This window comes from Dasypus novemcinctus, chromosome 11 (genome assembly GCF_030445035.2).
Source record: "Dasypus novemcinctus isolate mDasNov1 chromosome 11, mDasNov1.1.hap2, whole genome shotgun sequence".
Classification (NCBI taxonomy): Eukaryota; Metazoa; Chordata; class Mammalia; order Cingulata; family Dasypodidae; genus Dasypus; species Dasypus novemcinctus.
The window spans coordinates 111,215,751-111,243,478 of record NC_080683.1 but is presented as its reverse complement, the minus strand read 5'-3'; the positions used below and the strand labels follow the sequence as shown (position 1 = coordinate 111,243,478).

General features: G+C 36.5%; 1 protein-coding gene across 1 annotated transcript in view; it reads right to left on the bottom strand.

Moving 5' to 3' along the window:
* The window catches only part of ENPP1 (ectonucleotide pyrophosphatase/phosphodiesterase 1), a 71,171-nt gene that overhangs the window by 10,253 nt on the left and 33,190 nt on the right, over positions 1-27,728 (bottom strand). Inside the window, exons 4-21 of the mRNA XM_004469793.5 lie at positions 27,100-27,225; positions 25,656-25,716; positions 23,410-23,507; positions 21,553-21,632; positions 20,553-20,672; positions 19,366-19,475; positions 17,870-17,935; positions 17,495-17,567; positions 14,508-14,616; positions 13,445-13,576; positions 11,817-11,848; positions 10,504-10,631; positions 9,254-9,323; positions 8,460-8,547; positions 6,768-6,937; positions 5,703-5,754; positions 4,246-4,400; positions 931-1,060 (exon numbers count right to left, since the gene is read on the bottom strand). Of these exons, the coding sequence (XP_004469850.2) occupies positions 931-1,060; positions 4,246-4,400; positions 5,703-5,754; positions 6,768-6,937; positions 8,460-8,547; positions 9,254-9,323; positions 10,504-10,631; positions 11,817-11,848; positions 13,445-13,576; positions 14,508-14,616; positions 17,495-17,567; positions 17,870-17,935; positions 19,366-19,475; positions 20,553-20,672; positions 21,553-21,632; positions 23,410-23,507; positions 25,656-25,716; positions 27,100-27,225 (1,800 nt within the window). The remainder of the gene's footprint in view (positions 1-930; positions 1,061-4,245; positions 4,401-5,702; positions 5,755-6,767; positions 6,938-8,459; positions 8,548-9,253; positions 9,324-10,503; positions 10,632-11,816; positions 11,849-13,444; positions 13,577-14,507; positions 14,617-17,494; positions 17,568-17,869; positions 17,936-19,365; positions 19,476-20,552; positions 20,673-21,552; positions 21,633-23,409; positions 23,508-25,655; positions 25,717-27,099; positions 27,226-27,728) is intronic.

Sequence of the window (27,728 nt, the reverse complement as noted above, 5' to 3'; positions counted from 1 at the left end):
TTCCCATGGGGGAGGGAGCATTTAAAAAAATTAGCCAAGTATCTAAACCTACAAAACATTTCCAGATACCAGGTCAAGGGAAAATACAATGGTTTAGTCAAGCCCCTTAAAAACATCAATAGAATATTTAGGTCTTCCTTCCTCCAGACGAATTGATCAGCAAACAGAAACTTAAAGAGAAAAAGGGTTGCAAGTGAAACAGTCAAACTTTACCTACTGGACTTGATTTCAACTAAAATGTATTGCGTTGACAGTCTTCTTTCCTTAAAGTCTTTCAGTGTGAAATGCAAAAAAAAGGGAATATTGGCCTTCAGAACGACACCTACTGCCCAGAAAAACACTCAAGGACATCTGCCTCAAATTGCTGTACAAGGCACCTTTGTATGAATTTTGGGCTTGAACCTGGTCTATTTTTATAATGAAATACCCAAGTTCTGACATCAGGCACTTCCTCTGGGGCCAGGACTGGATGCTGGGGGTGACTGAGTACCTGGAGGCCTCCAACTAACACACAAATTCGCCACTTTAAAAAACAGAACATTTAACTTCAAAAAGCCTTTCCTTTAGGAAAGGAGAGAGAACTTTGCTGCTTAAAAAGAAAATAAAAATTTGTCAAAGAATTAGGTAAAAGCAGAGCCTTAGGCATGCTTGGCTCCCTCCGCTCCATACATATTCCCTCGCAACTTCACAGAGTTTTCGTAATAGTATTAGTAGCCCCGCTAAATCAACGACCTTTCAAATAAAAATGAAAAGTTTTATGAAAGTCAAGTTCTAGATCCTTTAAATTTTCCCCAGTAGTTAAATTTCTAATTCACAATTTTTACCAATAAATAAACAAGGCTCCATAATGCGTGATGGATTTATAAACAAGAATGAAAAAGAAAAGAAGAGGGAGTGCATAAAGGTCAGAGAGGAAGACAAAAGACTTACGCGGTGGGGAGAGGAACCCATAGCTCAGTTTAGCGTTATTTTTATAAAATGAGCATTTATGGACAGGACTCAGAGAAATTCGAAAATCCCGGTAGAGACAATTGGAAAAGTCTTCTGTAGAGAAACTGTCCTGAAGGAAAAAAGGAAAAGAACCATCAGGAATGGGGTAGAAAAGGAGATTGTTTTAGAAACAACCAAAAAGGTGCACTACAGCAAAAAATTCTGGAGCTCATCTCGTCTATCCATGTTTTTCATGACATGTGTATGCGTCGTTGTTCTAAGTGAAGGATAAATACTCTCTGCAATATGAAGGATAGTAATCCTTTGGGCATACATGCAAATATTTTCTGATCTTACAATGCTAATTTTGTTTAGAATGTTTCCATCTGCACACTTTTAAACTCTTAGGTAGTGAAACACTGATTTTTAAAGAGGGCTGAGTCTATTTCCCATATTCACCATTCAGCCCAAAGGTTGAGAAGAAAAAGGCCACTGAGTGGCAACGTAAAGTCCTCAGGAATAGTGACGATTGTGAATTTGTGCAGCTTTGATTACATATGAAAATGGAAAACATTCAAATAGAATCAAAGAACACTATAATTAAGGTTTTAAACAACAACAAATAAGATGAGGAACCTACAAAACATTGTATGTAATGCTATATGTTACAAAGTTAAGTAAATAACTGGAGTAAACTAACCTAAAGGCTTCAAACATTAGAAAAATCAAGTTTGAGGTGGAAATGTTATATAAATAGCGTGAATATACATGTATGTTTATAATATAGATATATTTAACACAGATTACACATGCGTTCACAGGCACACATTTTTTTAACTTTTTATTTAGCAATCTCAGTGAGTATTAATAATAACTTTAAGTTTAAATCCAGCTACTACTCTCAACTATACTCTCAAATTCCCTTTTCCATCCCTTTAAGGTACTCAGTGGCTCTAAATCACATCTTGTCCCCTTCCCTCTTCCAAGGCACACCTCCCTCATGATTTCGCTTTCTACCACATCAGGGAGGGAAAGGCGGTCTAATTCTGAGATATTTGCACTCACTTCCTTTCCACCCTAACTCTCCTGCTGGTGGTGACGGGTTGCCCAGCCTCCTCTGTTTGGCCTTGGCTTCGAGTAATAGTGCACAGGATAGTGATCTTGCACCTTAACAGTCTTCTCCATCACCAAGGACCCCCTTCAACCTGAGCAGCTAAGGCACCTACCAGAAGTTTCTCTGCTCACCTGTCTCATGTTTTCCCAGCCTCAGGGGCAGGGAAGCTGCTCAGCTCCCTCTTTGATTTCCTTGGGTCATGGGGACGCTATACACTTAGATGGGGGCTATGCCCATTTCCCCTACAGGGATCCACAGATCCCCAAAAGCCAAGTTCTTCCTGGGATCTGCTACCCTACCGTTCTTAACTTGATTCTGACTCTGTTCACCAGTGCCTTGAACTACCTAAGAGAGAGACAATTCTGAGGAGAGAACCTCCATGCCTGTGATCTCCAGGAGCCCTGCCCTCCATCTTTTCTCCCTCTCTCTCAGGTACCCACAGGTCTAGCAGCCTCCTGGCTCAGGAGGGGCAACTATCTGGGAGCTGGCATGGCGGAAGCGAGGCTGCAGTCAGAAGACCATGACCAGAAGCCCCTGCTCCATCCACACCACACCACTCCAGTGGGCTGGTAGCATCCAAGAGCTGCTGGCCCTCCTCTAATCACTCAGCTCCATCATGGGAACTGCCGTGGGAATGCCTAGGGCCACGTCTGCACTCCAGAGGATGTCGGGAGATAGTGGTAGGTGTGCTTGCCACCTCTTCCTGTTCCCCCTAGGATGGACAGGACTCCACAACCCTCTTTGGCTGGTTTGCAACAGCTGCTGCCTTCAGAAACATCTAAGCATGAGGGTGGCACGAATCCCCATGTTGTATATACCCAAAGCCAGTGACTGTGGGCCAAGCTCTCCCCAAGGCTCCCCTACCAGGCTCCGCTCCAAAGGCAGAATGAGGTGGGCCTAATTCTCTTTGTGCAGTGAGACCCCAGGTTTCCCTCTGCTATGATTCTGCAAACCTCCCAGTCACTTGCCTTAGTAAGAAGGCAGCAAACTGGAAGTGAAGAGTTATTCATTAGGAATTGATATATGGTGGTTAGAACAGCCAGATTCATCTGGCAACAACAAAAACACAGGAGACCCAGTTAATTTAGAATGCCAGATAAAAGGCAGTGACTAATTTTTAGTATATCCCATGAAATACCTGTATTTATCTGTAACCCTAGCAGGGGTGGGAGCACTCACTGAATATTATAGGAGCAATTCTGCAGTGCCTTGCTAGAGGCATTTGTCTACCTGGCTAGACTACAGTACCCTGTTACTTAATCAAACACTAGCCTAAGTGCTACTATGAAGATCTTTCATAAATGGGGTTAATATCTGACTTTCAGGGAAGGAGATTTGCCCTCAGTAATGTAGTAAGTCTCATCCAGTCAGTTGAAGGCCCTGTGAGCAAAGGAGAAAAAGAAATTCTGCCTCGACAACACCAGCTGCTCCTCTCTGAGTTTCCAGCCTGCCATGCGCCCTACAAATTTTTCACTCAAGACTGTAGCATCGACTCCTGCCAAATGTCTAGCCTGCCCTCCTTCCCTGCAATCCTGAGGTGTGCCAACACTCATAATCACAATTCCTCAAATAAATTCCTTAAAATAAACTTCTTGATCTCCTATGCCTTCCATTTCTCAGGAGGTCACAGTAGAGGAAAGTGTCTGCCCAAAATGTTGGTTGTCCTCTTTAGAATATGGAAATATTCTGCTGCTTTTAGCTTGGGATCCTCCTCAAATTCTGAGGAAGAGATAAAGTCTGATTCTGCTTCCTGCTATAAACACACACACACATGCACACATTCTAATCACTTAATAAATTCTCTCAAAATACTGAAAAAGTGAGGTCCTTTAACCAGGTAAATCCTTGTGCTATGCATTTAGAGGCATATAATTACGACTGACTGTACATTAGCTTCATGACATTATAAACAAAAAGGATAAAATAAATTAAAGCTGGAAAAAAAGGGAAAATCCTTTACTGCATGCCCCTCATTTCACAGGAGAAGAAATTTGCTCTCTCTGGCTCTCAAGGTCACATGATGAGTTAGTGGCTGGGCTAGAACTGGAACCTAATTTTTCTGACTCCTAGTCCCGTGTTCTTCTGATGTAGAAACTGATTATAGGGCCAAGACTGCCAGGGTGAAACGATGCTTTCAATGTTTTGTTTAACATCATCATTTTAAACAGTCACTCATAGCTAGACAGGTGACAAATACTTGCATTTCTGCTGACAGTGTAGGATGTCCAAAGGGGCATCAGGAGGTCTTGGCTGTACCCACTGACAAACTGGTGCTGATAAAGAAGACACACGGCGCTGTTCTCCTGGATGACTCTGGGCCTTCCGTAGGGTAGAGTGCCTTGCTTAATGAGCTCCTCTTGGGTAGGAGGGGGGGATGGGAACACCATTTAATGTATGCAGTGTGCATTATATAATGCCATATAATGATACACACTCATCTCTTTCTCTTTTTTAACGCTATTGAAAAATCATTCTTACCTGTAAAAAAAAAAGACTAAGTACAAATACTAGAACCATAAATATTTTTTTAAATGGCTTTCACTGTACTTTATGCCTATGAAGATATTAAAAGATCAATGAAATGTCAAAATATCACAGGAGGACAGTGCATGAAGTTGCTAGAAACTGCAGTTAATTAGAATTTAAATGGCATTGCAAAAATTCTTTAATATTATTTTAATTACTTATTCTTCAGGACATAGTCCAGAATGCAAATTTTCTGGCTGATAGGTACACTTCCAAAGCAAGATTCAGAACTTCAAGTATAAGACTAAACTGAACAAAATAACAACAGTAGACACCACTTATTGCCCTTTTTCCAACGACCAGGTGCTTTGTAGAGTTCTTGACACACATGATTTCAGATAATGTTTCTATCTCCTGGGAGGTAGCGTTATATGCCCATTTTAAAGGTGAGGAAACAGCAGCTCGTGGGGAGCAAGTAATTTTTCCATTGACATACAGCTCCTAAACTCATATTCAAAACAGATCTAAACAGTTCCACAGACATTGTCCTGAACCATCACACTTTGCCACCTTGGGGGCCATCAAAAATTTCTCTAACCCAAATACTTACAACAGGGATTTTATATAACCAAGTTCAAGTCAGGATTAGTGCAGACTTCACCTTGTTAGTCCAGCAGAAAAAAAATAAAAAGGCGAGCCAACTAACTTAGGGACCAAAGATTGTATCAAAGCCATGTTGAACATCAAGTCAAAATCAAAAATTTCATCAGTTGTCTGCATATCCTTACTTTTCATTCAAAAGTTATGAAGAAATATCTTCAGACAAACTAAATCCGTTTATAATTTTTGTAATTTACTAAGAACCAGATGAGATAGGAATTTAGGTATCTTAAATGGAAATCTAGGGATCTATTATAAAACTTCAAAATTCTTTAAATTTTCAAAACTCCATCATGTTCATAGTGACTCAGCTTCCACCTAATATATTACATGCCATATCCATTGTAAATATCCCTTCTTACCATATGACTATCCGTCCAGACTGTCAAAGAAATCTCTATTTCATCAAGTGGTCTTCCACTGCTGCATTAATTTTATCGGGCTATTCTCAAACAATGCCCCAAATCAAGTCTGTATGGCACACACAGTTTGCAAAAAACCTGTTTCCACATTCCAATCATGTCTTTCTTACCTTCTACCACGGTTAGATTCAGCTGTGTCTGAAAATCCACAATTGGCAAAATCTAAAAAAGTTAATAATACTAATTTTAAGGGCTGAATGTTTTAATTTTGTAATATACAGTTTCTACAGCTTACTTAATCCAACATGGAATAAAGACAACATTTTAATCTGCCTCATGTAAGTGAAAGTTAATTTTTTGATGATCAGGGAAAAAAGGGTAAAAGTTGTAAAGAGAGAAAATTGTTGCCATAATTATAACTTCAGTAATTGAAAAATTACTAGCTTATAATTCTTCTTTCTACTCCTACTGTTTTCCTGCAGGCCTAAGTCAAAGTCTAAAGCAAACGAGAGAGCAAGAAAGGACCTATTCCCCAAATCTCCATCTCTGTGGACACTATCAACGATGCTCATAACTTATGAGTTTTTATCTTCTTGCAATGATCATATTTTAAGATAGGACTAAAACAGGAACAGAGCCACACATTCATTTTCAACCCCCCCAAAAACGTTATCTCCCCGTAAATTTAAAAGGGTTTGAGATGTGTTCTGGAGAAGCAATATTGTGATTGGTAAACGTTGACTCAAGACCTCACTGCTTAGGATAATAGCACAAATTGTATGACCCAGGATCCCCAGGACTTGATTACACTTCTTCCAACCTGCGCTAAGTCAAGCAGTAAAGGATAAAAATCGAGGTGGAACTAAAAAGACTAGGAAGAGGAAAAAATAAATAATAAGAGGCCCCCATGTACTTCTAGAATAAAAAAATAAATGCCTCCCCAACACTTAAATTTTAACTTGACCATTAAGTCTCTCAACAGCAGGGGTTCTTAACCTTTTTTTTGTCCCACAGACCCTTTTGCCAGTCAAGTGAAAACCAAAGACCCCTTACTAAGTCCACACTACACTGTGTATTATTTAATTAGTACATCATACCCATACCAAAATGTCCCCACAAGAAAACGGTTTTTCTGAATTTCAGTTCCAGCTCACAGACCCCTTAGTAAGAACCCCACTCTACAGCATATGCTCAGCAGAGGTGCTGAAACACCATCCACCGTGGACGGTACTTACGGAGGGGTCACATGAGCAGCCAAGGTTCTCTCTGGTGGTTTTTGTGAAGGGGCACTGTACCGGGGGACGGGCTTCTTTGGGATGCTTTGGGGTATAAACGGGATTCTTCAGAAGGTAGTTAAGACTTCCGTGAGTTCCGTTATTTGAAGCTGGTATCAAATTCAGCAAATCTACAAAATTCCAAGAAGGGTAAAAAGTTACTTCAAAGTTTAAAAATAATATAAGGGAAGCGGACTTGGCCCAATGGATAGGGCATTCGCCTACCACATGGGAGGTCCGCGATTCAAACCCCGGTCCTCCTTGACCCATGTGGAGCTGGCCCATGCGCAGTGCTGATGAGTGCAAGGAGTGACGTGCCACACAGGGGTGTCCCATGTGTACGGGAGCCCCACGTGCAAGGAGTGTGCCCCGTAAGGAGAGCCGCCCAGGGAGAAAGAAAGTGCAGCCTGCCCAAGAATGGTGCCTCACACACGGAGAGCTGACACAGCAAGATGATGCAACAAAAAGAAACACGGATTCCTGGTCCTTCTGATAAGGAAAGAAGCAGTCACAGAAGAACATGCAGCGAATGGACACAGACAGCAGACAACTGGGGGGGTGGGGGGGAGGAAGGGGAGAGAAATAAGCAAAAAATAAATCTTTAAAAAATAAAAAATTTTAAAAATTAAAATCATATAAGTAGATTTCCACTACGATTTTTTTAAAATCTACATGTGCCCTTTAATCATTACCACAATTAAACATTAAAAATGTTCTTCAGTTTTAGAGCATTTTTTAATAATGCTATTCTTAAAGGAAATACTGATGTGTACAGTGTACTTCTCTATAAAATGTCTGAATTTTAAAGTCTATGATAATTATAGTTACCAGTTGTTGAATGCTTACTATATGCCAATCACTGTGCTAATCTATTTTTCTTATTTAATCTTCAGAATAATTTAATAAGTTTATCATCAAGATTTGGTAGGCGAATAACCATAGTGCTTTGCACAAGGTCTCAAAGCTGCTAAAGAAGCAGGCCAAGAATGCAAAACCAGTTTTGTTTGACTCTAATACATGTTAACAGTAATTAAAATCAATAATAATTAGTATTAATTAACAATTACATTAGAAAACATATATAGAGAGAATCACTCATTATGTGCCAGCCACATAGTTTTGCACATGTCGGCATCAGTATCAGAAAAAGGAAGCCATACTTACAACTCAGTATCTCACCATTTGAGTATTAATTCAGAAGGTGCAGGGTAAACTGAGAATATTCCTAATGGGTCTTCCTCAATTTCCACAACCTTGGCATTGCCATTCATTCACACTCTTATGGTGACCAGATGTCCTACCTCTTTTGTCTACCTTTCACTACCCCCAAACTCTTTACCGTGTCTCCAGTTCATAAAGAGCCCAGTAAAGAAGTCCAGGGCCCAGCTCAGTGCTATCCACTGGGGATATAGGGAGCACCTCACCAGGGGTGCTGCACTTTGCGGCCTAGAGGAAGAAGCACATAAGTGATGGGATGACTTGTTCAGCACATACTTTCAGTGCCTCTTGGTTCAGAAGAAGGAAGGTAAGAATATGAGAGGCTATTTTGCCTCATCACTGTCACCACAAGGGACTCCACCATGGGACCTACTTTTAATAATGCTATGCCAGATCTGTTTTCAGAAGCAGTGGAAGTCCTGAGTACATACTTACCACACATTAAGTTATAGACTTCAATATTTTCAAAGGGGTCGGCTTCTACACGGTGCTTGAATCCAGGTCCATAGCCAATAAAGAGGGCCTAGATGAGACCAGAAGTACTAGTGCATCAATGGGCTTCAAAGACGGGGATAGTTGGTCAAAAAATTATATTATTGTTATCCACATTGTACTCATATAAATCGACTATGCTAAGATAAAAAGGAGAAAACTCCTATGCCTAATGGACTTTGTAGGATATAGTTTTTACCCCTGTTGCAAATATAATCCAAGGAAATCAAGGGTATTTCCCTTAGCTGTACTACAATTCTTGACTTGACAATCACAAAAGAATGGGTGATAAAAATTTTTTTCATCTATGAAATTGGATACAAACTCTCCCGCCTACCTTACATAGTTCTATAGGGGTAAAATTAGGTAATTATTGGGTGTACATTTTAAAAATTTTAAAGTACTTGGTATATTATCTTCTTTCAGAACACCTTCCCACCTATTAATCACTGGCTTTCATGCACTGCGAAGCAATGTTTTTAACAGAGCAAAAACGTGCAAAATAATTACTAGAAATTTAGCAGGAGGTATAAGTCACATGTTCATAAAAAATTTTTCAATTTTAACAAAATTCTATTATTTTAATATCCAAAAAAAAGCACTATCAAGGTATATGCTTCATTAATTCTCAGTCAAGGCATATAAATCACAGTTTGTATTTTTAAGTCTAAAACTTTGTATATCAGTTTTACTTCAGAAATAATCCTATATGTTAAAGAAAAAGTCTGTTTACTCACTTGCATATTTGAATATGCATTATCAGAGCCATGAAATCCGTTTCCACAATATTTGCTCTCTGAAGGATTCCTAATTTTGACATATACCAATTAATGATGTGAAGTCCATTTATAAGCATAATAGATAATAATTATATTATTCCCATTAATAAAAGAGGAAAAAGATAACAAGATAACGAAAAAGTAAATAGAACTACCTGGTTTTTAAAAGTATTAAGGAGTCATCTCTATATTTTATTTATTAGACAAATCATCTATAAGCAATACCTATTAAGGAGAGAAACCAATAGCTCCAAAACAGAACTGGCTTTGAACCCTGACTGTGCTAATTACTACCTGTGACTCTGGACAATTTAATTACCTTCTTTTGCTTTCAATTTTGTCATGTTGAGTTGTTTGTAAAAATACAATCAATTAACATAGATAGAGAAATGCTTGCAATACAGTAGTTATTCACTAAATATTAGCTCTTCCCTCAGGGTAGTTCTTCTGAAAGGGTAAGTCCCTCCTTTTGTGTTCTTCCAAGCACTAAAATTACAGCTCTTCTAATAAGAGTAGAGACAATGTGATTCTGTTGAGAGGGCATTTATCATCATTGGCTTCTCAATAACTATCAAAAGACTTCATAATCAAGTTTTTTGATATTAAAAATATGTGCCAACCAAATAATTTACTGAACACACGAATAAATTGAAGTTTACTGATGGATTAGTGTAAGAAGAATGAAAAAAATGGCAATGTCTAACAAAGAAGATAATTGCTCATTATTATAAAGTGAAGTGGTTTTGCCAGTTATTTGCTGGACTTGAAGATACTGCTTTAAAGGTATTATGAGACATAACTGCAACATGCAGAAGAGATGCAGTAGCAAGTAGTAATACCTAACCATGAAACATCAGAACTAATTAATATGGATATAAAATGACAGAGCAGTTCTCAGCCCAGGTGATCTACACCTCTTCAGGCAACTTCTGGCAATACCTGGAGAAATTTTCGGTTGTTGTGGCTGGGGAATGGGTGCTATTTTCTTCTAGTGGGTGGAGCCATGATGCTGTCAAACGACCAATAAGCATGAAAAACCTCCAAAACAAAGAATGATCTCACCCCAGAATGTCAACAGATCAAGGCTGAGAAAGCCTGGAGCAGAGCACCAAGAGTGCAGTTGTACAGATTTCAGATAACAACATTCCTGGAAACCCAGGGCCCAACTGGATTTACCCGGTTTACCTGGTTTGACTGTCAGAACTTACAATGCAAGTTGCCACTGAGGATCCAAATAGAATGTCAAAGGTTCAATCCTGTCACTTTTGGCAAAGTGCAAACGTTTGGGTAAAAAATGTTTCAGGTAAGGTTTGAAGGGCTGATTTGGTTCCCGGCACTGAAATTGAGAAAGTCAAAGAAAAAGAAGACATTATTTCCATATTTTCTAAAGTGTGAACTTCTCTTGAAATTGCTTTCCAAATCATGTTTTTTTTTTTCACTTACAAACATCTTACCAGCATGCCCAATAAGTCACAGATAGAAAAATAACCAAAAGTTCTTGCTACTTGAATAGTGTACAAGTTGTATATCTAGCTGGTTGAAATTTTAATAGGAAATCATAATTATCATTATGCAAAAGCCCCAGGACTCTGGGACTGCATCACTAAATTATAACTGGGTTATTGATGATGCTATTTTCAAACTCTACTGCAACTTCAATTTCAAGAATTTCCTATAATACTTAAAATATATCAAGTAAAATATATAATATAGATAAATCAACACAAGAATAAAAATTTCTTCTTAAAAACAGGCATAGATGAAAGTCTGGAAGAAAATATATCAAAATGTTAATAGATTATGATTCATGGTGCGATAGCTATAGTTTTTTTTTCCCTTCTATTTTTTCAACTATTTCTTCTGTCATATAAATTTTATAATGCTAATGAGTAAATTCTTAAAAACTTTCAAGCCTAGATTACTAGAGACATGATCTTAAGATCTTTAAAAACTATGGAGTAGGAAGCAGACGTGGCTGAATTGATAGAGCAACCGTCCACCATATGGAGGGTCCAGGGTTTGATCCGCAGGGCCTCCTGACCCGTGTGGAGCTGGCCCACGTGCAGTGCTGCCATGCACAAGGAATACTGTGCCACACAGGGGTGCCCCTGTGTAGGGGTGCCCCACGTGCAAGGAGTGTGCCCCGTAAGAAGAGCCACTCTGCGTGAAAAAAAGCGGAGCCCGCCCAGGGGTGGTGGCACACACCGGAAGAGCTGATGTAGCAAGATGACACAACAAAAAAGAGACACAGTTTCCCAGTGCTGCCGGATAATGCAAGCAGATGCAGAACACACAGCAAATGGACACAGAGAGCAGGCAACAGAGGAGGGGGATGGAGGGAAGGGGAGAGAAAAAAAATAAATCTTATAAAAAAAAAAACCTACGGAGCATTGAAATGTGACCCAGATACTGAAAAGTTCTAATCCTATAATCCAAAGAGTAAATATCTAAGGTTTCTTTCTTAAATATGTAATATCTAAAACAAATAATAATTACATAATGGAAAAATAAAGATACTCACAGAAAGATTTCTGGCAATGCTTTCATAATTAACTGAAGGAAAACAAATATATGAATTAGTAGCTGACTGTATGCTACAATAAAGGCCATAAAAATGTATAATGTCATACTTACATTTAAATAACAAAGCAAGTTTCAAACACTGCATTTACATCACTATATATTAGCCATTGAAAGGAATTAGATCTTTAGGTACCACCCTATAATGACACCCATGAACAGTGTCATATTCCTAAATGAAAGTTATAAAACATCCATCTTTATATCTATCGATCTGTTCATCTATATGTCCATCCATCCATCCATCCATTTACCTATCCATCCAAATATCCATCCATCCATCAATCTATCTACTATGATTTCACTGAGTAAAACTAAAAATACGTGTTTTATGTATGCAAAGAAAATAGCTGGACAGGTACATTCCAAACTTCAACAGGGGCTGTCTCTAGAGAAGGGAAGTGAGTAGTGAATTAGAGGTCCTTGGGCTGAGAAACTCTTACTTTTTTACTTTATATACTTCAATATTCAATGATAGTTCCTTTGTGTTCCACATCAATAACTGTATAGTTTTCTAAAGATGATTTTAGTCACACTACATAAGTCAGAGAAAATTATCCAGATAAAAGACACGGAGGGGCCTAACTGAGATGAGTGTGGTTAAAGCTTAGCCATCCACATGCCAACCCTCAGCTGGGGATGGTCATTGTCAATAAAGTTTTAATAACAGGCATTAAAACAATCATGCACTATTCCTATAAACAAAAAAAAAACAACACTAATTCAAACTTGTCATAAGGAACCAATTTGCGTCATTATTCTAACATATGTTCCTGCAGTAAAATCTTTCTTTTCATGAATATTCAGCGGCATCTATTAAAATGTGTAACAGTACAGAGCCCACACCTAATCCAGTCCTTATAAATGTTATGAAAAGCTTTTTTTCTCTTTATGTTTCAAAGTCAATTGCAACCAAAAGGTAAATAAAATTTTCCCTAGGCAAATAAAAGTTACCAAGGATGCTGATCAAAAAGTGGAGTAGTAGAGGTGTAAACAGTTATGATATAGGCCTGACTTGCAAAAGAATGAATATTTCTATAAATTTCTTGGCAACTTGTGGTCAAGAGAGAATGTGAAAATTATTCTTCTTCCCTGTTTAAAAAGCACATTTTAATTGTTTTTTTTAATTGTTTAAGGAATCAATTGTTTATAGAACTAATCGTCTTTGCCAGCATACTCCCTCATAACCCAGTATTATTCTAAATGGCAGTAAGTTATTTTAATGAAGGGTCAATTAAACACGAATAAAATGTAGCTGAACTTTTGTTTTAGATTATTTTCTAGTATAAGAATCTCGACCCTAAAAAAAGTAAAACAAATACTACAACACAAGATTTTAGTAAGTCCTTCAAATATGATGTTAAGCCTAAAAATAACCCACCAGAGGTTAGATTTATATGCTTACATCCAGTCCCATAAAATTCCTTTGGGGGCAGGAGATCTGCACTGCAGATTTAATCATGAAAAGAAAATTAACTTTGATTCCTTTTATCTTAAAATTATCATGATTAGAGGAAGGTAATCTGGTGTAACCATATTCAGAGTGAGTCAGCACAGAGATATACTTACATGAATAGTATTTATCTGGGCTATCAGCGGGTCTCAATCGAGCTGCTGGTCCATAGACAACTTTAATATTTTTAACATCTCCCAAATACTTGTTGAGATATACATATTTCTTACAACTGCCTTGCTCCATACCTAGAGGAAAAATCCCCAAAGACCTTACAACCTTAATAAAAAATATAATGCATAGAACAGACTTTCTTTCACCCCTAGAACTTAATTCAGTAAACAGGAGTTCAGCACTCACATTAGGTGAACTCCAAGCACATAAAGACCTTTATCGATCACTTTACTTTTTTCCAAATCTTTTCCCTTTCCTTCACCAAAATTAATGTTTCTTATTTTTACATACAATATATTTCTGTGAGTGAAGAGAAATATCTATCACAGTTTTAAACTGATTATAAAAAACTAGTTATCTGGCCAAAACCATCTAGGATAGCAACTGGGAGTATAAAACTCACAGTCACATTCTAAGACCTCTTAGAACTGTTTCCAGAAATAACTTTCAGTGATTATTTCCGAAGCAAACAACAAACAAGAACAACCTGATTTCTAATTTTTTGCACGCACACCATTTCTATAGTCCTAAATCTGTACACAAACATATGTTACAAAAATCACAATAAGTAAAAGGGAAATCAAAATAATGTCAAAATTAACATATACTGCCTTTAAATTCTGATTTACACAAAGAAATTAAATAGGTATATAATAATCTGTTCAAATTAAATCTAATGGTACTTGTATTTCCTGAATTTTAATATTTAAAAAAAATTTTAACTATCCCAATTCCAGGTGGTAGGACTTTCCACATCAGAAGATAGTGCATTAATTGGGCTTCATAGACTCTTAGGTTCCTGAGAATTTTGTGCTCTATATTTAATATAATATTTTCCAAAAGATATTCTCAAGGTTCTATTATGAAAAAAAATACATTTTTTAAAAAAGAATTCAACTACAATGTTCAGAGGAAATAATGAAACTACAATCAATCCAGTAATTTTTTTTTTTTTTTTTTTTGGCACCACTTAACTTGATGGGTAAATGATGCAAATTAGATTACCATGATCTGAAAGAAGAATGAGGTTCAGGCATCTGTGCAAATTCAGCTCTTTCAGTCCGTCCATCAGCATGCCAACCATGTTGTCAACCCTCTGCAATGCTCTGATGACCTAAGACAGGGAAGCAATCTCACTTGATGCATTCCATATTAATGGCTATTTCATTATAGGGCTATCTACTAAAACAAAAAACAAAAAAAACCCCACAAAAACCAAAAGGTCAGTGGGTGCAAATTCCATGATGAATGCATTCACACTGGGCTGAGATGGGACACTGAAGACATAAATGGCATGTAACAACTGCTGATCATTAAATATGGAAGGATCCCATGCTCAATTTTAAATCTTGGCAATGGCGATAACTGATCTGATTAGCTCTCCCTTCCTGAAGCCTCAGATACAGCTACTTAGACCAGAGTCAATTTTAGCTGAAGTAACACTAGCGTTTGGACAGAAAAAAAACACATTCCTAATCTAATTATCACTTCATTTTCTCTAATCACTTACTCCTTGTACTATCTGACCATTTAAATGTTCACTGGGTAAATATAATACACCCTATTTTTTTAAAATATCAAACTATTCATCAAATGCTTCTAATACCTCTATGTGCTTATTTTTAAAATTAAAACTCCTAGGATACAACTCCTCCTCTCCTTACAAACTGATGCATGGCGTCTGTGAATATCACAAGGGCACAGAGCAGCAAAGGATTGGGCCAATTGTTTTCTGGCATTTTCCCTCTCTCCCTGAAAAACTATCCAAGCAAAAATTCATGTGCAGTTTTATATATGTTTTCTGTAATGTCTAAAATCAGATTAGTTCTCATTTATAATCAGTGTATTTCATTGTATTATGAGAAGTTTCTTTTAATATGGTGTTTGATTCACTCAAAGATACTCAAGCAATATGAATTGGATTTTTTTAAGTGTTAAAGTGAATTTTGATGTGCCATAATTTTATGGTTTAGCAGTATTTGCAACTTATTGACTATAATTTGAAAAGTAACTGGCTCAACCTTGAATGAAGAAGAGTCAGAAAAGCCAACACATAAATCTTTAGTGAGTTAGAAAAATAGGCACCAATTTGAAAGAAATGATCTGATAATCAAATAATTACAATAATAGAAAAATCCATGAAATGGGTGAAATAAACTGGTAAATGATTCCTGAGTTGGAATTGGAGTAAACTCTGGAATATTTTGAAATCTTTAGATTAAAATTGTGAGTGAGTCCAAAGGGCATACCGGTTTAGACATGAAAACAAGATATGAAAACCACATCATAAAGGAGACTTGGGAAATAGAAAACACCCCTGCCATGTACAGTTGTTTAGAGTCTCAGCAGATAACACTGCTCCTCTAAATGATTCTTAAAACTCAGTTGTAGCCAAACTGACCTAGACATGGGTATTGAGTGTCAGTGTCTTTAGTGAAAGAATAAATTATACCAGGAGCTGGCCCATTAATTGTTCAAACCAAGATGACAGCTACATGAATCGTTTCCCTGGGACCAATTTTGACATTGAAAAATCGTTGACCACACATTTCCCCCACCCTGCCTCTAAAACAGAGCATTTCTGCTTAGGTGAAGAACAGAATCAATTGCAAGGGCTCAATGAGACTACTAATTACATTGACGTTGTTGATGGATTTAGATGGGAAGAATACGAAGAGTAAAAATAGATGTAGATGAAGGTCACCTTCCCTCTCGCTGGGTTTTCTTTTCTCTGAAATGACCCAAGCAATATCTATTCTAAGAAGAGCAAACCTAGGATAAGCCCAGGGCAAGGACAACCAGGAAGAAAGCTTTTAGGCAGGTGCTTTAGATTCCAGTGAGAAAAACGATCATGCCCCTTCTCTCTTCCTTCTCCTGTTGCTGCAGGAAATATTTAGACCAAGTAGCATCCACAGATCAGGGCTCATGGCAGATGCGGCAGGCTAGGCTCTAGCCTGGACGCCATGTTAAAAAGTTCTCGAGCCTCACAAGTGATCCAGCCATGGGCTACCAGGGCAGGAGAACTGATAGGAATATGGGGGTAAAACTGTAGCTATCAATGAAACATGTATTTTCCTAGTGTTAGACCTCTTGGAATTGCATGAGGAAAAAGGATAACGAGACAAGATTCTGGGACTAGGAATCCTGGCAATATTCTTCTCCCTGTTATCAAGACCATCAATACTCATGGGTCTTTACTCATTGTTTCTTTTCCTATCTTAGGTCACAGTAAATCCTAAGTCAGAGGGAAGATCAGCTTAGAGGTAAGAGGAAAGAAATGCAAGTCAAATCATTTTCTGCTCTAATGCTTCCTGTGCTCTAAGATACAATAATAACGTGGCCACATGAAAACTGAAAGGGGTATTTGTTGTTTTAAAGCCCTGCAGAGATTACAAACACTGCCAGAAGTTGGCTAAGTTCCTGGAAGGAACACCAGGTCAAACAAGATGCTGTATTAAGGGTGTTAACCATGAACTATTGTTCCTCTATCTCTAGCTTCCTAGTAACCAGTCAATAAAACAATGGTTAGTTGACCCTCTGTATGCTTTGTGGTAAAATCTCTGACCTTTCATGTCAGGCTCTGTTGTAAGTGTGGTCTGAGATGGTCAAAGACATATCTCCTAAAAAGGGGAGTCCATGGGAGGCCTCTTCTGCAATCTGACACTTAAGCTATAGTTTCAAAGAAATTTGGAGTCTTACCTGTTCACAAAATTCTCAAAAAAAAACACTTCATTTTTAGGACATAGTAGGGAGTTGTAGAGTAGATAAAGGTTTTAAAATTGAAAATACAGAATTTTATTCATCACCAGTTCAACCTAGCAATGTGGAAAGTAAAAACAAAAAATATTCTCCCATTTGATTTAGTAAAATTGTGCTTAACACTCTTCAGAAATCATGGAATCTTACAGAATGGTCTAGAAACTGCTTCATAGTAAGGCTCAGTTAGAGAACACCAGATTTAAGGATGTAATCATTGATAAAAATATACTTACTTCACTGCTGACTGGTCCAAATGAATGACCTGAAGAATCTGGTTCTTCTAAATACAGAGTGTAAAAGTGTGGTCTAAATCAAACAGTATCAAAATGTAATATTTTATGAACAATTGAAAAATACAATGGACAGAATAATTCAACAATTGAGAGTGATTAAAAATTCTACAACTCTAAGGTAACATTTCTAACATTGCTGAATATAATTCACACGTGTGGAATTCTTCAATTTGTGGCTGGTAAAGTTCATTAAAGAGTTCACTTAGATATAAAACAGCATAGCCAACAGCAAAGTTTTGCTGTAGTCTATTTTAAAAGAGTATAATTTCTCTAAAACAAGGGAGTATTTACAATAGAAATTAATCAACTACATACCTTTCATCTTTAGGAAGCTGCAGCCACTCAAGAACACCTAAAATTCTTTCTTCAAATGGAATTGAACTAAAATTAAAGGCAAACAAAATGAAACAAAACTGTGACAGTTGGTTTGTATTTAAAATATAAACTTTTTTCTTAGAAAAAAATAGCATTAAAAGAGACGAAAACAATCCAACATATCAATTGTGTTGAAGCAGTTTGAGTTTTCCTTGAAAACCTGTATTTGTTATCCCTATGAAGAAATTAAAACTTAAGTTTTACACATTTAAAAGTTGGAATCGGGTTTAAAAAATTGCTTTCTATACTCTACTTGAGGATATTATTCATGTATCCCAGAACAACCAGTATATTCCACATGAATAACCCAGGCATTATGAACGCATTCCACAAAGTCTACCTTAGGAAGAACTCACTCACTGATGACTTAGTAAAATTGGGCAGTGGACACCCAAGGAGAAACAGTTGTCCAGACAACGTTTCCTCCACAGAATTAATTACACCTTCCTCTGGGCATAGAGCTTTGCTTATATACTCCATCAGAGTGCTTACCAAACTCAACTACGGTTAGTTGTGTCCCTTCCTAGACACTGAAAAGGCAGAGCCATATATCACTAATCTTTGAATCTCCAATGCCTAGTACAGTTCATAGCACATAAAATCCCAACTAACATCCACAGGATGGAAACAAATGGCAAATGATAAGGTGGGGAGGAGGCACTACCTGTGTGCATGTGAGCCATAAAGAATAAAGAATATCATAAGAAAATTGTCATGCATTTCTTGTCATGGATTTACATTCATTTCTGTTCATATTCCTCAGATACATTGTTGTAGGAGAAATTATTTTGCCACAGGAATTAAAAAAATATAAGGTAAGTAAAATTATTTTGGTAGTCTTACCTAAAATTACCTAAAAGGGGTCTTCTAGAAAAAAAACATGTTTTTGTTCTTTCTTAATACATCATAGATTTGGAATATCACAGGCAGGGCATTTTATCAATTTCTCACATTTTCTAATTTACTAAATTTAAATTTACTAAAGTAATTTGGAAACGAAAATCCAGAGATGACATTAATATCTTCTTTTAAGTAATATTTCCAGATACAACAGAGTTATTCCCAAGTGTCCTTTTTAATGCTTTCATCTTCTCCTTCTCCTAGTTCTAACTTCTCAGACTTAAAATGGGCAGTGTTTCCACTCTCAGGCCTTTATTTTTACCATGACCTCATACTTAATTCCTATCCAAAGATCTGAACATCAACCCCAACATGTTACCAGTGCTTTCTAGAAAACCACTAAAAAACACTTTTTACTGTCTTTTTACCACCCATTAAAACTCTCTGAGAGAGAAGTTTTCTTCTGTCAGTTCTCACTTTTCAGGCAATATATCACTCAAATGCTAGAGTTTAGGACTTGGTAGAAAGGAGAAGATGTGATGAACACATTGGTCTTAGAAAAAGTACAATCTTAGAAAAAGTACAGCTACACATACCCGTTATATATTTTATAGATGTCAGGGAAAATTCCATTAATTTCCACGTCTGACCCTGGCCAAAATAATGTGCCTGACTTGAGGCCTTGATACTTAGCGGTGAGCCAAATCTGGGGAAGACAATGAAGAAAGGTTAGGAAATAATGCAAACATTCATGTCTCAGTCAAGTGTTTGTTTGTCCAACACCAAAACATCCTTCTCAAGTGGCAGACTGTGTTTAAGCTTCCCCAGTTCCAGCAGTGAGAATGCAATCATTATATAAGAAGTAATTATAGGGCTCTTCGAGTGAGAGCAAAAAGAAATTGAATAGCCAGAGATTAAATTAACCTAAAAAAGGTAGACGTAAATCAGTTGGCAAGTCCTGAAACTTCAAGAGTTATATGCCTGATTAATAAGTTCCCCTTGAAAGAAGAATAACTCACAAATGTGCATGGCTTTAATTAACTGACTTTTTGCTTAAATAACAAACATTTATTAAGCACTTATTATTGCTCGGCACAGATCTAAATATTATTCTTCTAAGCATCCTACATTATTAACTTATGTAATCCTCACAATAGCACTAAAAGGTAGTAAAAACAAGTGTTTATAGTATAGATAAGAGGAAATTGAGATATAATAAGAAAAATTAGCCCTAAGTCATGCATTTTAGATATAAGAGCTAAAACTGGAATTCATAACCTTCAATCTTAACCATTATAACTTTTTCCTTCTAAGAGAATATTAAGACTACCCAAACAGACCGTACTTAATAATTATAGCATTTTTCTTTTCAATTAAAAGAATACATTTTATCACAATCAGAGAGAACCTTCTAAATTAGCACATGCAAATGAAGCCAAGACTGACCTCCTTCAGAAATGAGTTAGCTTTGTGGACATCAAAACTATTCCCCCTACGCTACTGCTGTTTGCTACTAGGATAAGAAAAAATCAAGCAGAAAAGAAAAATGGCTCAGCAAAACCCAAACCCAGCTCTGAAATAAACTCTTGGTACACAATCACACAAGGTGTTTTAGGATTACCAGCAGTGATCTCCATTTACAAAAGGATGGCCAAAGATACAGCAGATGAATTAGGTTATTCAAAACTCCAGGGATTCTGGTATTTTACTCTGAATGAAATAGATGAGAATAATAAAAGAAACCATTTTAGTGGCTAAAACAAACCAACCAACAAGAACTCACTGGTTCTCCTTTGTACCACTCAGGATTAAATTTCTCTTTACTTTTAAGTGTAAAAGAAGCATTCATTTTGGGATCATACATTTTATTGTCAATTATGCCGTGGGATTCTGGATAAAGTCCCTAAAATATAAAACACAGATAACGAAGTTATACATTTTTTTAATGTTAAATAAAATCACAGAACAAAATGCACAAAGAAAAACTGATACCTGCAGCTACAAGGAACAATAATAAACTTTAAGGAGGGAGGAACCGAAAGATGAGTGTTAGCAAAACACCAGCCACTCAAGAGATTGTATAGTATTTATTTTAAATTCTGTAATAGGGGGATATAAGTTGGGAGTGGCGCGTATGAAGGTCTATTTAAATACACAGTCTCCCAAATGTTGAAAATAATACTCCCTTATCCTTTTGCACTTTGGGATAAAGCATTTCTCCAGAGCAAACTCCTTTTTGGTTGGGTCCAAGAATAGCTTGTGTTAATATAAACTAAATCTCCAGTTTTCTGGCTACTACCCTAAGGCCCAAAGAATTGTACTTTTTCCTGGATTCAAATTAATTCTGGAAACTTGGGTTCAAACAAAAGCAGGGCTGTAATCTCTGGATTTAGGCAAAGTGGCTTGCTCAAACTGATACAGCAAGATGACTGGAAACGCAAGTAGAGAATGCAAGAGTAAATACAGTTTTTTTGGCTAATAAGTTACAAAACTAGTAGGAAAAAATAGGACACTAAAGTAAAAAAATCTTAAAACTGAAAGGAAAATAAATCATATTTTGGTGTCACCTCCTTTCACAGGTGAGAAAATTTATACTCAGAATTCAAGTGACTTTCCCAAGGTCACAGTTCATTAGAAGCAGAACAAACATCAGAACCTAGGTATTCTCACTTTAGAAAAGAAATTACTTTTTAAAAAAATCTGAAATATAATTATCCCCTCAAAAAAAGCTAAATTTCCATATCCCTTCTATGAACATAAAAAAGTATAAATACAAAGCTTACTGTGACAATGCTGTAGTGATTAGGGAAAGTTTTTGTCGGATATACAGGTCTCATGTTTTTAGTGTAAGTTCCACAGTTTTCTAGAAGGGAAAAAAATAAAGATTGTTATTAAAGACATCTTAGAATTTGCTTAACTCAGTTAGCTTTATCTAAAAGTCAAATCTTAAAAAATTAGTAACCCAGGAGAGACTTATAACCATAAAAAAATTCAGGGTGAATTATAAAGCAATATCGTGGATTCAAATTTAGTATTAAAGAGTTAATTTTTCTCTTAGGAAAACACTAAAAAAATAATTAAGCCAATTAAATTATCTCACACTTAACACAGCATTAAGTTCAAGGTGGACAAGTTATAATAATGATGCATACTAGACCCCTGTCTGATTCACCTAAATTACAATAGGTGGTTAAAAAAAATGCACTAGTAGCTAAATCTGCAAAAATTAAAAAAAAAAAAAAAAAACTGGGGTGAAGCCATAGCTGGGATGGTAGTATCCCAATCCAAAGATCTAGAAGCCACTAATCCTGTATGGACTCATCACTATTGGAAAGACAAAAGGCATCTTTTGGCTTCAGGTCAGAGAAAGTGTGGATGTCATAAATCATGGTTGATTCAGCCATGTTGTCTCGCTTGAGGAAGGAACACATAACTAGTAATTCTAGAATTCAACACCTCATTGCCTGAAAGTGTTCCTCAGATTGGCATGTGTCTAATACCTTGCTGTCTTCATAACAGCTCACAATTACAGGGTACATTCCCCAGTTATCTAAGGCTAGGGCTTCTCTAATTGTGTAGCCTAACAGTGTACTGATTTCTTTTAAACTCATCTATAGGGAATTCAGGAAACCATGTTTGCTGCCATCGGGACAAACTTTTTTAGTAACCAAGGACTGGATTCAAGCTTCAAAACCCCTAGATCTGGCTGGTAAAAACAGAGCCTTACCCATGCAAGTTCTCTGCTAAAGACTTTTTAAGCCAAATGATTACTTACAAAGACTATTTTCATCCAGATTAAGTCTCTGGTCACAAAAAAAATTAAAAATTGAAGTTTTTAAACATTCTCTGAAAAGTATTTGGCACTTCATAAGACAAGCATGGTCTACAAATGCATTTACTGAGAGTGATTTTAATGTTTAAACCGACCTCATACACTCAATTCTGATAAACAATATTTTAGAATTCTAGAAGAATGATAAAATCGTTATATTTACCATTTTCCATTTCAGTCCAGTATTATACTGTAGCTACTCAAATATTTAACTATTGACCACTGACAATGAGCAAAGTGCTATAGTTTTCACAGCCAACTATGGTTTTTTCCTTTCAATAACAATGATGATACAACTGATGTCCACATTGCTGGCCGTTGTGAATTAAAACTCTGGCATGAATACTTAAGAATAAGCATTCAATTTAAGCTTGGATTGCGATAAAGAAAATGGGAAAGATGCTATAATAACTAGCAGGCAAATAAATATGCTATGTCTATATCACTAGTCTCAAATCAAAAAGAAAACCTTCAGTTTCTTAAATTCTATCTTTTAAATGGAATACTTACAAATAAATTATTTTGCCACAATAGGAATGCAAAACTCTAAGAAAAAAATTAATATTAAAATGCCCATGGGGATAAAAATTCAAACATAAATATATTATCTTAGGTATTTAAAGGGCAGTTTCCAAGGAATTACAGTATTAGAGACTATTTTCTTAGCATTAGGTTCAACTACTCTGCAAAGAGTAGTTTGGTACAACAGATTTTACCAGTACTTTTCAAAAAAAAAAAAAAAAACTGCCTCCCTAATCTATCACACTGAAACCATTACACTCCAATAGTAAACCCTGGAGTTACTCACTTAGTCTGCTAATAACAGGAAGCAGTCCACCCCAAGTGTGCAAATATTCTGCCCTGAAACCATCCAAAGAAAATAGAAGGGTAGGGGGCGTTTCAAACCTGGATAGTGAGAAAGGAAAAAAAAAAGTTTTAAGAAGTTTTAAAAAAGCACCTAAAGGTTTTCTCTTTCCTTGGCACAGGTTCAAATGAAGATTTTCTGCTGAGCTGCATATAATCTAAAGTAACGTAACAATCTTGGCAAGCATACACATAAAGGATATTTTACACACAATTATATATACCAACATGCTTTTACATTTCTTAATATGTATATCTATCATCAAATAGTAGTTATTAAGGTCTCATCCCATTTTGAGAGCCACCATACAGACTTTATTCATCATTCCTGTCATTCAAAAAGCTACAGCAATGTATTTTGCTACTAAGATGCAAAAATCATAACCTTTTCCCAATTTATAGGAAAATAAATGTTAACAAACAGCATCATCTAAATTATGTTTGTTTCATTAATTTTTCTTAAACAACCAGTTTCTGATATTAATGTCTCTACTTCATGCTCATAAATGGTGACCCATATTGCATAAATTATAAAGAATTCAGTTTCTAAGTTTAATATATCTAAAAAAATTATATTTAATAGGAAGTGAAAGGTAGTCACTAAAATCACATTTAAATATATAAACAAGAGCAAAATGACCCAAAGCTAGGGATGAACAAATATACATACTTACCCGTGTCCCCCCACACACAAGCAAAAAGAGGGTGGGAGGCAGGCAAAAAATATGAACAATGATGCACTCAGCAAAAGAAGATAGCTGTGGACAGTGGCTCCATGACTCTACCAGAACAGCCATGATTCAGGAGTTGTGCAGCTTCTGGGGCTATCTGGTAGGTGGTAGGAGGGTTGTAAATAACCATGAGATCCTAGAGAGAACTTTCCACTGACAGCCTACTCAATCATTTAAAGTTTGAGTGGAACTACTTACCTTCACTTGCCTTTTCAAACCCTACCCCTCCCCATCTTGCTCTCATACACACGAACACAACAACAACTCCATAAAAAAAGAAAAAATGTTTATATAATTCCCACTAACTTGTATGAGTAACTGAGCTTCTTTGGGAGACTCTGAGAATCAGCTGTGTAGAGTCACAAAGGCCCGTTATTTGCATAAAATTATTTCTATTCAGGCAACAGAAAACATAAAAGCAGCTCAGTGGTCCACCAACTGAACAAACTGGTGTTAAGTTCCAGGATAATAACATATTTAAATCATAATCTTCTTAAAAAGAAAGGCAGAGTTAAATTTTCCATTAAGAAATTCAATGCTACAGTGGAAAAAAAAAATCAACGATTAGAAGGACAAGAAAGATTCAAAATTCATTAAATCTAAAATTTTCAATACATCTTGGACTTAAGCCAGCATAGGCTTCATAAGAAGTTGCCTTTGAAAAAAGGCTCTTCTGTGGGTATTCTGGGCTTGGATTTAGTTGTTACTGTTACTTTAAAACAAATCTTCCATTAAAAAAAATAAAAGACATGTTATACAACTAAAATAAACCAAGTACGTAAAAAGGTTAGATGATAGCTTTAAAATATTTATAGTTTGGAAAATTTTTATTTTAAAGAAGCAAAAATTATATTTCTGAAGATTAATCATTCAAATTACCTGAGGTAGTAGATCCCAGATAGAACAAAGATAAAAACGTCTGTCACCTTTATAAAATTTCCACCCTTTAATTTGAATTCATGCAGACTTTTTGGATGGCCTAGTATGTGTAAGGTCCCATGCAAAACATTTTAAGAACAAAAGGAATACATGTGAATTCTAAAAGTTTTTTAACATCCTCCCATAGACATTTTGATTATCCAAAAAACTTTAAAACAAGTGCACCAAAATACAGAGAATTTTAAAAAGTTGTAAAAATAATTTGCTCAACTCTCAAAACTACAAAGGAAAATAAAGCTCCTACTTCTTTCTCAAGAAAGAAGAGACAGATATTTGCACCTAATAGCCCTGAATACTAAAAACTAAATATTCATGATCTCTCTCTTTTTTCTACTAGCTTCCTGAGTAGGGATCAAACCACAATCATCTCTACACCACTAGCGCCAAACACAAGGTTTGGCTAAAAATAATGTTTAATGTACCAATGACCAATTATTACTTATTATCTTCTCAATTTGGAAAGAGATAAAGAAAGAATTTTTTAAAAAGGAAATATTAAAATCTCAAGATATAATCTTACCCTGCTGGACACTGTGGCTCATCAATATTTTCACATGGTCCTTCCACCCAACTTTTCTCACCTAAAATAAAATATTTTATTTTAGAAATAAAAGGAGTTGAACACACTTGATAGTAACCACATTTGTGATGCTTGTGAGACACATTAAGGCAGATTCGAAAGACAAAATACATTGACAGACACATAGATAACAGCAGGACCTAACACTAGGGAAATATAATGAATAAAGAGAGTTATTCTGTTCCAAAATATTAGTTGACATCAGCAACTAAAGATGAATGTATAAGTGCAAGACTAAAACACATCACTGTATTCCTATTCACGAGAACTAGCAGACATCTTTTCCATTTTTAATTTCTTAAGCAAACCAGTGACCTCCTATCCACCCAATGAAATCTTCTGGTATCAATCCTTGATTTCTTTTCCTTTCATACATAACAAGGTTCTCTAAAGGAATTTCAAGGAACACTTGAATTAGATGTCATGATAACTCCACTTGACATAAAACCCAATCTTCCAAAGTAATTCTATATCTACTCTTTCAACACACAGCAGACACTCTCATCATTTACCATAAGGGACCCTGGGACACAGAAGTCAGTCAGGACTGGAAAAGTGAACTTTCTACAAGGACAGCATTAAATATGCAGATATGATGTGGGGGCATTTTCAGGACTTGGAGTTGTCCTGGGTGGTGCTGCAGGGACAGATGCTGCACACTGTGTGTCCTGCCATGGTCCACTGGGTGGACTGGGGGAGAGTGTAAACTACAATGTAGACCACTGTCCATGTGGTGCAGCAGTGCTCCAAAATGTGTTCACCAGGTGCAGTGAATGTGACATGATGATGGAAGAGATTGTGGATGTGGGAGGACTGGAGTGAGGGGGTGGGGGGTATATGGGGACCTCATATTTTTTTAAAGTAACATTAAAAGAATATAAAGAAGAAAAAATAAATAAAGAGGAAAGGGGGGGGGGAGAAAGAAAAACAAAACAAAATGTATTCACCAGATGCAGTGAATGTGCCACGATGATGGAAGAGGTTGTTGATGTGGGAGGAGTGGGGTAAGGGGGGTGGGGGGTATGCGGACCTCATATTTTTTGAACGTAACATCTAAAAGAAAATAAAGAAAGGAAAAAAGAAAAAATATATATGCAACTAATGACAAAAAAAAACATGAGAGGTAGTGGAATGAGGGTGAGTGACTATATAAAACAAAACCAGCTAGTGATGGGTGATGGGAACAAGGTTCATTATCCACTCTCTCCACTTGGGCACATGTTTGAAATGTCCTTTAATGAAAAGGTGAAAAAAATTTTTCAGCTGAAATAGCTGGCCAATTAATATGACTCCTAATGTAAACCACAGTGCCAACGCCAAAGCCCAGCCAAGACTCGGGAAGGCATCAGGCTGCTTGAGCCGGATGAGCACGTGGAAACCTCACCTCGACACACAGAGCTGTAGTTGATGCAGCAGTCACCCTTCTCCCTGCAGTCGTCGGAACAGGAGCAGAGGCTTCTGGACAACCTCTTTTCACCACACCTGAATTTGCTGCAAGTCCATATACGTTCTAGAAACAGATATCAAGCAAAATGCATTTTGTGGCTCAAATGCAACATAATCTAAAGGGAACACAGAACTGTTGTCCTTTGAAGCAAGAGCCATGAGACACAACACGCTAAATCATAACTGTTATTCATTCCCAGAATCCATCACCATAGCAGTCAATCTAAGCAATCAGATATAAAACATGAGACATCAATTATTATTTCACCAAAAAATATTCCATAATTTCAAAAGCCGGGCACACGGAACCATTATAATGCAATTCATATATAGATATCGGCTTCTTCCAATGGACATTTTCACACCTCTGGAAATTTAATCTAAACCTAACTCACTCCCACTTAAACATCAGTCCATGTCATATACGGCAAAGTCCAAATCAAACTGAGAAAATTTTTCTTAATCTGAGGGTTTTCTTTTAGACTTTAGGTGACCATCTAAGTATTCTTGCTTTAATAAGCCCATAATCGAAATAAAAGGACTATTGAAAATATTCAAGTATTTCCA